Source organism: Mesoplodon mirus (genome assembly GCF_964341445.2).
Source record: "Mesoplodon mirus genome assembly, chromosome: 3".
NCBI lineage: Eukaryota > Metazoa > Chordata > Mammalia > Artiodactyla > Ziphiidae > Mesoplodon > Mesoplodon mirus.
Genome location: NC_138978.1, coordinates 156,664,561 through 156,677,589, shown reverse-complemented (window position 1 = coordinate 156,677,589; position 13,029 = coordinate 156,664,561). Strand labels below are relative to the sequence as shown.

Sequence of the window (13,029 nt, the reverse complement as noted above, 5' to 3'; positions counted from 1 at the left end):
TTTGAGGACAGTTTTGTAAGAGCTATCATTCTATTCATTGTGATTAGCAGGATTTATAAGCAGTAGGAAATAGTTTAAAGTACCACAAGTATTATAGTCAGAGGAATTTGTATATATGTAAGTATATGTATTTACACAAACATATACATACATATATATGTGTATACATATCTTTAAGTGTCATGCCATGAAGTGGTATGATTTTGTAAAAACTCTTGGATGCATATACTTTATTTTTATTTTTTGATGGTTTATTTTCTTTTGATTATCAAGAATTGCTTTCTTATTTTTTTGGTTATTTCTATCCTTAATTAGTAAAGAATATTTTGTCGAACTTATGATATCCACAATCCAAAGGTAAGAAAAACTGCTCTTTAAAGATTTTTCTGTGTTGCAAACTATTTTTAAATAAAATTCAATTTTTAGTTTTAATAATTTTCAGTGCTATCTCTTCCTATTAATGTCCACAACCACCTATAGTTTTTTTATTTTGAAATATGATTAATTTCACTACAGACAGGGCAATTTACTTTTTTTCATTGTTAAAATATTTTTGTTAAGCTCTCCCTACCTTGTTTATGTGTCTGGTATTATATTTGAGAGGCTAGCAGTAAAAGTGTCTAGGCTTATGGGAGCCACAGTGCCCAGTAAACAAGCTGTCGGTACTCAGTAGAATCCAGACTAACATTTTGCCAAGGTGTCTAAAAAGCAATGTGAGGGACTTCCCTGGTGGGCCAGTGGTTAAGACTCTATGCTTCTACTGCAGGGGGGCACGGGTTCGATCCCTAGTCAGGGAACTAAGATCCCACAGGCCATGCAGTGTGGCCAAAAAAAAAAAAAAGCAGTGTGAAAAAGTAATGCAGTATTCTGTTAGCAAGGATAGGACAGAAAGGAAAATGGCACCTAGTATTTGCTCAGTGATTATTTACTCTTGATCAGAAGCTTCAGAATTGACACTGGTGAAGCTACAGATGGGAACTACAGGACCAGAGGATTTGTCAGGATTTTAAGCAAGCCTTTCACTGGGCGAGGGAGTTACCAAGATTGCCTGGGATATGCTGAAGAATACTGAACTTTTAATGCATGCTTTATTTTTATTTAGTTCTAACCTATTACCCTTTGATGAAGGAATTTGGCCAAATATATTAGATAACAGCTTGTATAAGTTACTGGGTTGTACATTTTATGATGTTTTATTGCTCTGTGTGTTTTACGTAAATCACATATTTTATGTTTTTCTCCCTTTGCTAAAGAGTTCTGCAAAACCAGCAGATTGGAAGTATCAAAATGGACTATCAGCTTCATGGCTTTCTTTAGAGTGTACAGTATATATTAATATTCATGTCCCACTGTCTACTACTTCTGTCAGCTATACTCTGGAGAAAAATACAAAGGTATCAGGGTAAAATGAATTTTCTTTAGTGATTGCTGAATAGATGATCTGCCTTTATTCTGGTTGTCTATGCCATTCATTTTATAATCCTCAAAAACTGCATTCTAATTATAATAATATTGTTATGGGTAACTAATTTGTTACTCTACCCAGATTAAAAAATTAGAGGTGGGACATTGTTATCATACTAATGTATTTAGCATAATAAGTGCCCCATAAATATTTGTTAATTAACATGTAATTATGTACATTGTAAAATATAATTATGTAGGAAGATGTACTGTTTGGTCTTTTTGCTTTCTCTTCATCTTTAGTTTTTTTTTAAATTTATTTTATTGAAATATAGTTGATTTACAATGTTGTGTTAATTTCTACTATACAGCTAAGTGATTCATGTATTCTTTTTCATATTCTTTTCGATTATGGGTTATCACAGGGTATTGAATATAGATTGAGAGTTTGGGATTAGCAGATGCAAACTGTTATATATAGAATGGGTAAACAACAAGGTCCTACTGTATAGCACAGGGAACTATCTTCATCTTTAGTTTTGTTTTCCATCTTCCAGTTCTTTTTTGTATTTCTGTACCATTCTTTTGTTCATAACTTACTTCTCTTCTTTTTTCCTATTGAAAGAGGTAAATGGAACTTGCTTATTTTTTCCTCTTTAATACTGCTTTATATATTTGTTTGAGGCTCTTTTCTCACTTTTTTTTAAGATAACAGGAATTATTGAATTTTATTTGACTGTGGTTATTAAGTCTCCTAGGTCTGTGACATAAATGTTAGTTTGGGAAAAAGATTAGAAAAACTATTATTAAATATGGGTAAAGTGCCAAATATTGGGGATATACTTTTTTGTTGTTTATGATATTGAATTTAAATGCCACATTGCTGATACTTAGGGATTTTTAATATTTCAGTATAGTAGGTAGAAAAAAGTATACTCAAGGGAGTTTGAGATGGCATTATATTTGAATGATATCCATGTTGTGTTTCTTTTAAGAATGGACTTATACACTGGGCCAAGCAAATAGAAAATAGTATTTATTTGATTAATGGACAAGTTAAAGATGAAGATTGTGACCTATTAGAAGGACAGGTGAGTTAAGAGAAAATCATCTTACTTACGAAATTATTTGTGCTTAAGGAAAAATAAAAGATGACTTATCTTTAGTTCTTTAGGCCTTGCCTTCATGAAAACAATTCATCTACTTTTTATTTCTAAGGTCTTTTAAACTAAAGTGCAAATGTTTTTCTCAGAAAATGATAGGAGATTATTTCTGAAATCATAGGAATTTTGAAACCTAAGGGAGAGAGTGTCATCTAAATAACATCTAATTTCTACAGTGTAAACTGCTTGCTTAAAACTAAAGTCATGGGTTTCCCTGGTGGCGCAGTGGTTGAGAGTCCGCCTGCCGCTGCAGGGGACACGGGTTCGTGCCCTGGTCCGGGAAGATCCCGCATGCCGCGGAGCGGCTGGGCCCATGAGCCATGGCCGCTGGGCCTGTGCGTCCGGAGCCTGTGCTCCACAACGGGAGAGGCTGCAACAGTGAGAGGCCCGCGTACCCCCCCAAAAAAAAACAAACAAAAAAAACCCTAAAGTCATGTTCTGCCCTGATAACAGTTTAAAAACTAAGTTTGGCCATTTTATAGGAGGGGTCTATATGGGCTTCTAAAATATCTTTGATTTGAAGAGGAACTTTGGTGATCTCTCCCTTTAGAGCAGGGATCAGTGAACTTAATGTAAAAAACCAAATAGTAAATATAGGCTTTGCAGGCCATGTGTTCTCTCTTACAACTGTTCAGCTCTGCTGTTGTAGCATGAAAGCAGCCATAGACAATATGTAAATGACTGATCCTGGTTGTGTTCCAGTAAAACCTTATTTACGAAGATTGGTGGCAGTCTGGATTTGACCCATAGGCCATAGTTTGCCAATCCTTGCTTTAGAGGAATAAAAGTAGGAGGTTAATGGTTTTTAAGAGTGCACGTTGATTGATGTAGACTACACAAAATTACACATCTATAGAAAAAGCGAAAATAAAACAAATAATAAGACCATTTTTCCCTCTAAGTTACTTAGTGTATGTTGGATAGTCCCTAAATTGTCTTTTATGTTCCACTCCAACCTCAACAATCTAATTTTTAAAATTTTTGTGTTATTTCAGAAAAAATCTTCTAGAGGAAATACTCAAGCAACTAATCATTCTTTTGATGTCAGAGTGCTAACACAGTTGGTAAATATTTTAACATACTCCTTATCTAAAATTAAAATACAGTATTTCTTAGAATAAGCTTAATGAAATTGTTTCTGTTTTTATGGTTATGTTAGAGAGTCAAAGAATTTTAGAGACATAAAGGACTATAAAAAATGTTCAGTTCTAAGAAAGTTATTCCCAAGAAACATTATTTTAATAAAATCTATTTGGGTCTATTGCCTCAAGCCTATTAAAATTTTAACATCAAGTAGATAGCAATTAGGAAAAAATGTATATATGTATACATACACATGTATATGTACACACATATACATATATACATGTGTATGATATTTGGTGTTGTAAGTTTTATGAGCAAAGTTGCAATTCTTAACTTAAAAATAAAATGTGTGCACAGATGTGCCAAGAGTTGTTATGTACCTAATTTGAAGCAGATTTATACCTCTGATTTGACAAAACCCACACAGTATTAGCAAGGTTTATGTTTTTATATGGGTTGTTTTAAAGTACACATCTCTTTTCAGGAATTTAAAGTTGCATAATTATTCCTAAAAGTATGCATACTTTGATTTTAATCCTGCTGGAAATTATCCTAGAGGCCAGATAGGGTATAAAGTACATCCATGTTTTTAGAAAACTTCATTTCAATATTATACTGAAAATGTTGAAACAGGGAAATACTACCATGACTTATATATTTTTTTAACTGAATAAAATAGACTCAAAAGCAGCTTGTCATATGAGGATGCTTTAATTTCTTCTTTTCCTTTTCTGTGTTTAGCAATAGAACATTACTAAATTGTTGTTGGACTTATGCCACTAAACATTTCTCAATTTCTCTTCTCAGTATCTTAAAAGTACTTTTAGTCTTCAGTTTTCCTCCTTTTTGATTTTAGAAGTGTTCTTTATTTTAAGGCTATTCCTCTACCTATATGCTTTTTACTAGTTATGCTTATGTGACCTCTCGGTTTATTAAACAATTCAGTTAAAATTATTTTAGTTATAAAATTGCAGTTAGAAGATGTGTAGAGGGTGGGAATATAGAGAGAAGAGTAGAAGATAATATCATGAGATAATTTATTATAATTAATAGTATATGGTATCATATATTTTTGTCAATAATTGCACAGGTCAGCCAGCTGGAAACTTTAAAATGACCAATATATAATAAGTAGTCAATAAGTATTTGATGCCACTTTCCTCCCAGTCACCCTTCATCAAGTCTTGTTGATTTTTTCTTTGCAGCATAGCTCCTCTTTTATTTTCCTTATAGTCCTAGTGCCCTTAGCCTTACAACATAATTATTTTACCTAGTTTATCACAAGTAACTCTTAACTAGTCTCTCTCCATCTATTCATTCTTATCCAAAGTGATTCATTCTCCGAAATCCTGATACCTTTGTTTGTATATCTCTTGGAATATCTTCCGTATTTCTGATCTATCCTGCATATTACCTCAGATTATCCTTTCTGAATCACAGTTTGCATTCATTCACTGTTCATTTACTTATTAGTTTTTTTTTCAGTTAGTATTTATTGTGTATAAGGGTTAGACACTGATTGTGTTACTTTGCTTGCTTAAAATTCCTTAATTGCTCTATATTGACTAGTTAGAAAAGTCTAATTCAAGGCTTTTCATGGCCTCAACATGCCTTTCTGTTATTTTCTAACTTACTATTCTAGAAGTATGCTTTCTATGCCTTCAAAGTTCTGTGTGTTTCCCGAGCCATCTGTCTTACCAGTGCCATTTTTTCCCCTTATCATCCAGACTGTCAAACTCCTATTCTGTACATGAAGATCTAGCCCAAATGTTACCATTTCTGTAAGGTTTCATTTGGTCGCCATAAACAGAGGGGTCTTTCCTTTTCCAAAATATCATGTCAGCATCACAGAAGTTCCTCCACTTATGAATAGGTTAGATTCCCAAAGTAGCTAGTTTGTTCCTAAGTCCAAAGAAACCAAGGTGAGTTGACCTGTATAGAGCCCAGATACATTTCCACCGAAAAGGAGTGAAGCAGTCCTTTTATTCTTTAAAAAGTCTTCTCCTTGGTGTGTGTGTGTGTGTGTGTGTGTGTGTGTGTAGTCTTTTATATATATAGTCTAGTCCATTTGGAAAAAAATGTTCTAATTTATGCATATATAATATATATGCTATAAATGTGTTATATAATATGCATTGTAAGTTAGATATTAAGTATATAAAATAGAGCATTATTTTTCTATAGTAAAGTTCTGTTTGGTGGATGAGGGAAGCCCATTACTCCTCCTCCACTCCACTTATTGATACATCAGTGATCTCTTCAAGTATCATAAGAGGCTATAAATAGAGTATCGGCATCGTCACCCTTTTGCTTGGTTTGATGATTGACATTTTTGCATGGACCTGGAATCTTCTGGACTATTTATTTGGTCTGTGACAAATTTTTTACCAAGACCTTGACTGTGTTTAAGTTTAAATTCTTAAAAAAAATTTAACCTTTGCCTGAATTACATTAGACGTTGACTATTCATGCTCTTTCAGTGGCTGCATATTCAAGTCTTCTGATTTCTTCACCATTTGTCCTCATCACTTCCTGACTGTTTCTTACTGCCTAGGCACATGGTTAGTTAGCACTGGTCACAAGTTGTATGATTTGTTTCTGTTCTTCAGAATTGACCCTATTGTTGAATATTTATTTCAGGTACACTTAGAACATATATTTTTACCATGTCCATTTTTTTTAATCATAATTTTTGGTTCCAGTGTGATTTTATGGGCCTCTAGTAGTACTTTCAAAGTTTCGATCCTCTCCTTGTTTTGGCACTTATTGAAATGATAAGGTTAAAAATGTCTGTGAAAAAGCTCAAAACCAAGCATAAACTAACCCTACTTAGATTAAATAAGAATGGGTCTGTGAGGTGAAAATGACAGTCACTGGTATCATTTTCTGGTGACGGGCATAGTTGACTTGCTTTTTTTCTGCTGTGAAGCCTATAACATTACTTTCAGTCTATAAAAGTTATGAGTTAAAAATGTATAAATAAATGAGTGTCTATATGTTGCTTGTAATTTTATCATATTTATCACATCCTGCTTTGTATTCCAGTTTTTTTTGTGCAAATCTTGCATACTGTACCTTCTCTTACTAGATCATATCTTCTTTTTACATCTTTTCCTCTTAATAGTACTTACCTGAGTAATCTGCAAATAATGTATGTTTAATGAACATATTGAATGAATATTGGTACTTTAGATGGTTATATTAGTAAGAAAAAAATTAGATGTAGTGTATTTAATTTCAGAGTATGTTCAAAATACTCAGAAAATAACATGTAGCTTATAAGGAGAAATATGAAGTCCTTTTAAAAATTTATGGGGAATATTTTCAGACACCTGGTTCAGTTAAAAATTCCTTCTTGCTTCATGAAATGACTCACATATATAACGTTTAAATGTTTCACATAATTAATAGTCATTGGCTATTAGAATCTAAACAGATTTTGTCTTTCAGCTTCTGAATTCAGACCACAGATCCACAGCCACAGTCCAGATCTGCAGTGGCTCTGTAAACCTTAAGGGTGCTGTGAAATGCAGAGCTTATATTCATAGCAATAAACCCAAGGTTAAAGATGCTGTACAGGTAAACAAACAAAAAAAAAAAAGGAATAACTGGTATATGAAAAACAGAAGCATGTTTACATAATTATTGAAAAATCTTAAAATTTTACCTTTTTTCAATCTCAAATTTCATAATTATTCATTTGATTTTAACTGATAAAAGTCCAGTCTGTTGGGCAGTCCAAATGTACCAGGTAATTGGTCCCAAGATTTTCATATGTAGAGTGTCTATTTTTATACCTTTTTGAAGTGATGATTATACAAGTGTATTAAGTATTCCACAGTTGTAACATATTAGTATATTTGAAATCATTTCTCCTGAGGGAAATTGAACTTTTTAAATAACAGGAAAAGTACACCTACAAAGAGCTATTAGGTATTGTTCTATAATCAATATAATTTAGAAATTTAAAAAATGATGACTGGCACTTTTGTCATAGTTATGCATTTTCTAATTTGGACCACTAGCATTATTTGTTCAGATGCAAAATTTTGTTCATTTATTTGGTTTAAATTTACTGTTGGGCTTCCCTGGTGGCGCAGTGGTTGAGAGTCCGCCTGCCGATGCAGGGGACACGGGTTCGTGTCCCGGTCTGGGGGGATCCCACATGCTGTGGAGCGGCTGGGCCCGTGAGCCATGGCCGCTGAGCCTGCACATCCAGAGCCTGTGCTCCGCCACGGGAGAGGCCACAACAGTGAGAGGCCCAAGTACTGCAAAAAAAAAAAAAAAAAAAAAAGTAAATTTACTGTTTAGATGAAGTCTGGGTAAATTTGCTGTTAAACTATTAATGTATAGATAAGCCTGTTACATAAACGGACAAATGGAATGACGTACTAGTTATTTTAGTGGACATGATTATACAGGGAAGTCATTTATGTGGCGGGTTTTTGTAATAAAATAATGCAAATTTAAAGAAATGGATTTTATTTCTTATTGTGGTTTGTTTTGGTTTTCCATAGGCCATGAAAAGAGATATATTGAATACAGTTGCTGATCGTTGTGAAATACTATTTGAGGATCTGCTTTTGAATGAAATTCCAGAAAAAAAAGTTATGAGTATAATATTAAGTACTTTTTTTGCATGTGTTCAATTGATATATTAAGATGTCAAGATATAATAGATAATATCTTTTTAACTGCATATATCTTTTTCAAAACAATATGTAATCATTTACTTTTCTTACTGAATGAAAATTTTCAGTTGCCACCTAAAAAAATGTTTTTGAACACCTTGTGATAGTAAATCTGTCAACATTTAATAATTTCAGGGAGGATTTAAAAAGAAAAATTCTGTGTGAATTTTTGCCAGAATAGATAAGCTGTTACCAATTTTTTTTAGTTATTTCTGAGATATACATTTTAAAGAAATAACTAAAATTATGACTTATAACATTATACCAGAACATATAAGATTTTTAGAAATTGCAGGTAATGTCTGAAACATTTATGTTAACATATTTCCATACAAATAACCCAAAGAAAGTTTAGTATTAGTTGTTTTTGTTTGTTTGTTTGTTTTTTTATACTGCAGGTTCTTATTAGTCATCAATTTTATACACATCAGTGTATACATGTCAATCCCAATCGCCCAATTCAGCACACCACCATCCCCACCCCCACCGCGGTTTCCCCCGCTTGATGTCCATACGTTTGTTCTCTATGTCTGTGTCTCAACTTCTGCCCTGCAAACTGGTTCATCTCTACCATTTTTCTAGGTTCCACATACATGCGTTAATATACGATATTTGTTTTTCTCTTTCTGACTTACTTCACTCTGTATGACAGTCTCTAGATCCATCCACATCTTAACAAATGACTCAGTTTCATTCCTTTTTATGGCTAATATTCCACTGTATATATGTACCACAACTTCTTTATTCATTCGTCTGTCGATGGGCATTTAGGTTGCTTCCGTGACCTGGCTATTGTAAATAGTGCTGCAGTGAACATTGGGGTGCATGTGTCTTTTTGAATTATGGTTTTCTTTGGGTATATACCCAGTAGTGGGATTGCTGGATCATATGGTAATTCTATTTTTAGTGGTTTTTTTTTCTTTTTTTTTTTTTTGCGGTACGCGGGCCTTTCACTGTTGTGGCCTCTCCCATTGTGGAGCACAGGCTTCGGATGCACAGGCTCAGCGGCCATGGTTCACGGGCCTAGCTGCTCTGCGGCATGTGGGATCTTCCCGGACCGGGGCACGAACCCATGTCCCCTGCATCGGCAGGCAGACTCTCAACCACTGCGCCACCAGGGAAGCCCTATTTATAGTTGTTTTTTTTTTTTTTTTTTTTTTTTTTTTTGCGGTACGCGGGCCTCTCACTATTGTGGCCTCTCCCGTTGCGGACGGAGCACAGGCTCCGGACGCGCAGGCTCAGTGGCCATGGCTCACGGGCCCAGCCGCTCCACGGCATGTGGGATCTTCCCAGACTGGGGCACGAACCCGTGTCCCCTGCATCGGCAGGTGGACTCCCAACCACTGCGCCACCAGGGAAGCCCCTATTTTTAGTTTTTTAAGGAACCTCCATACTGTTCTCCATAGTGGCTGTATCAATTTACATTCCCACCAACAGTGCAAGAGGGTTCCCTTTTCTCCACACCCTCTCCAGCTTTTGTTGTTTGTAGATTTTCTGATGAAGCCCATTCTGAGCGGTGTGAGGTGATACCTCATTGTAGTTTTGATTTGCATTTCTCTAATAATTAGTGATGTTGAGCAGCTTTTCATGTGCTTCTTGGCCATCTGTATGTCTTCTTTGGAGAAATGTTTATTTAGGTCTTCTGCCCATTTTTGGATTGGGTTGTTTGTTTCTTTAATATTGAGCTGCATGAGCTGTTTATATATTTTGGAGATTAATCCTTTGTCCATTGATTTGTTTGTGAATATTTTATCCCATTCTGAGAGTTGTCTTTTCGTCTTGTTTATTGGTTTCCTTTGCTCTGCAAAAGCTTTGAAGTTTCATTAGGTCCCATTTGTTTATTTTTGTTTTTATTTCCATTACTGTAGGAGATGGATCAAAAAAGATCTTGCTGTGATTTATGTCAAAGAGTGTTCTTCCTATGTTTTCCTCTAAGAGTTTTATAGTGTCCGGTCTTAACATTTATGTCTTGAATCCATTTTGAGTTTATTTTTGTGTATGGTGTTAGGGAGTGTTCTAATTTCATTCTTTTACATGTAGCTGTCCAGTTTTCCCACCACCACTTATGGAAGAGACTGTCTGTGTTAACCATTTTAAAGCCATTAATTTATTAGTGTTGACCATTGTATATAATATAGTCTTTAATAGGTATATATGCAATTGATCTTTCTTTTTCTTTCCAGTTTTTGTGTGTGTGTGTACTAGTTTATATACTTCTCATCTATTCTCTAACAGACTTTACTAGATTTTAAAAAGGCTGGGTCATGGTGTCTTAACCTTTTATAACTGTTCCATCTTTTGAGAAACATGAACAATTTATACCTTTTCAGTAATTTTGTATTAGAAAAATTTTGTTTTACTCAAAAAGAAAATTATAGTATTGAGTATGCTTTTTGAAGCTACACATTTATCTGCCTTTCTACTATTCAGGTGGATTTGTAATTCACGGTTGAATATGTATATAATTGAAACATACGTTATTAGCTTGTTAAGGGAATATGTTTATTTTTATAGGAGAAAAGCACAGCTCCTGTGTATAACTAACTTCTTTTAGTTATAATAGCCCGTATATCAGGTTTGGTGGACTGATTATAATCTTTTTTCTATTCCTAGTATGATAGATACCTGGAATTTCCAGATTTAACATTTGTCCTTCATGTACTTCACAAATAACCCTGAAGTTATTATTAGTGGAATAACCCATCCACTAATAATATATAGTTTTGCTGAGACATGAATTTGAATTTTACGCGCAGCAATTGGATTGAGAATTTTGTTTTGGGAAGTATGTAAAACCTGGTCACTTAGCCACCCAATTAGTCTAGCAGTCTCATCTCTATGACTTTGTTTTTGCTACTTGACTTTGTGTGTGTGATAACTCTTATGGTATTAAACACTACTTCACTTTCTGAGTAACAGTATGTGTTACAACTGAACTGTGAATTTTAGGATTTTCTGGGACATGGGGATATATCCACCAATAATGCCAAAGATCTACCTTAGCACACACATTAGTTAAATATTCCTTTCCATTACAAATGCTTCATAAAAAGGGTATCAAATGACTGCTCTAGTATTCTATTTAGTGAATTAGTATTTTGAAATTTTTGCTGACGTCCAATCAGTAAAATTAATTACTTCTAATAACAGTTGTTTATACATTACATTTGATATATTAGAAGTTAATGTTATCATCTAATCTTACATTTTTACAAAATGAAAGAATATTGTCACTGATAATTGAGTGGCCTTTGAGCTTGTGGGAAGAGAGAATAGGCAGTGTAGTTTGGTGGAAAGAGCAAAGACTGAAGTTCTTGGGTTCTGTGTCTATTCTAACACTACTGGAGTGACTTCAGGCGAATAATTTAGCCTGTCTAAGCATCCACTGTCTTATGTGAAAAACAGGGATTATAGTAGCTATTTTTCGAGCCTGTGAGATGAAAGAAGATGATGTTTTTAAAGTCCCTAATACAGGTTGGTAGGCCAAGCCCTCATCAAGTAGTAGTTACTATTAAGTTGGAGGTACTGAAGGAAGAGAATTACTTAATGATGGTTGTATTTAAACTTTCTTAACTTTAAGGTTTGTGGAATGTAGCCTTATATTTCAAAAATGAACCAAGTGTAAGTATACATTTTTTGAGCTGTAGTAAGAGGATAATTATTCCAGCAACATGTTAGTAGATCTTAAGATACCAAGATTAAAAAATATATTGCATGTATAATAATACGAACATGTAAATTTTGAAGTTGAGTATATATACACCCAATTGTTAGGTCTTAAATTTAGTCCTCATTTTACTTAGCTTATCTTTATTTTTTTTTTAAAGGAAGAAATGACTGTCTTTATTCTCAGGTGACATGATTGTGTACACACAAAATCCAAAAGAATCTTTAAAAATAAAACTACTAGAACTAATAAGTGAATTTACCAAGGTCCCAGAATACAAGGTCAATATACATAACTCAATTATAGTTCTCTATAGTAAGAAAAAACTGGAAATTTTAAAAAAATTAAATGCCATTTATAATAGCATTCAAATAACCATAAAATACTTAGAGATAAATCTAACAAAATATATATAAGATCTGTGTACTGAAAACTACAAAACACTGTCAAGACAAATTAGAAAAGACCTAATAATTGGAGAAAGATTCCATGCTCATGGATTGGAAGACTCAATGTTATTAAGATGTCAACTTTTTCCAAATTGATCTATAGATTCAACATCAGCAGATCAAAATCACAGCAGGACATTTTTTTTTATTCCCTATTCATCATTTTATTGGAAGTCCTTGGTAGTGCAATAAGGAAACAAAATATATACAGATAGGGAAGGAAAAAATAAAACTTTTCAGATAACATGATTGACTATCTAGAAAAGTCACAAAAAATATACAAAAAACTCTTTAAGAAGTGACCTAGCAAGGTCACAGCATACAAGGTAATATACAAAAGTCAGTGTTTTCCTATATGTGGAAATGAACAATTGGAATTTGCAATGAAAAAATAACATATACAATACAATAGGACCCTGAAAATGAAACACTTATGTATAAACCTAATAAATACACATAGAAACTGTATATGGAAAACTATAAACTCTTATGTAAGAAATCAAAGATCTAAATGAATGGATAGATATTTCTTATTCATGGACTGAAAGACTCAGTATAGTTAAGATGTC

At 33.6% G+C, this 13,029-nt stretch overlaps 1 protein-coding gene across 1 annotated transcript in view; it reads left to right on the top strand.

Annotated features, from left to right (window-relative positions):
• ODR4 (odr-4 GPCR localization factor homolog) overlaps positions 1–13,029 on the top strand; it is a 41,242-nt gene that overhangs the window by 12,956 nt on the left and 15,257 nt on the right. Inside the window, exons 6-11 of the mRNA XM_082614228.1 lie at positions 321–357; positions 1,254–1,394; positions 2,400–2,495; positions 3,563–3,631; positions 7,104–7,232; positions 8,171–8,261. Of these exons, the coding sequence (XP_082470354.1) occupies positions 321–357; positions 1,254–1,394; positions 2,400–2,495; positions 3,563–3,631; positions 7,104–7,232; positions 8,171–8,261 (563 nt within the window). The remainder of the gene's footprint in view (positions 1–320; positions 358–1,253; positions 1,395–2,399; positions 2,496–3,562; positions 3,632–7,103; positions 7,233–8,170; positions 8,262–13,029) is intronic.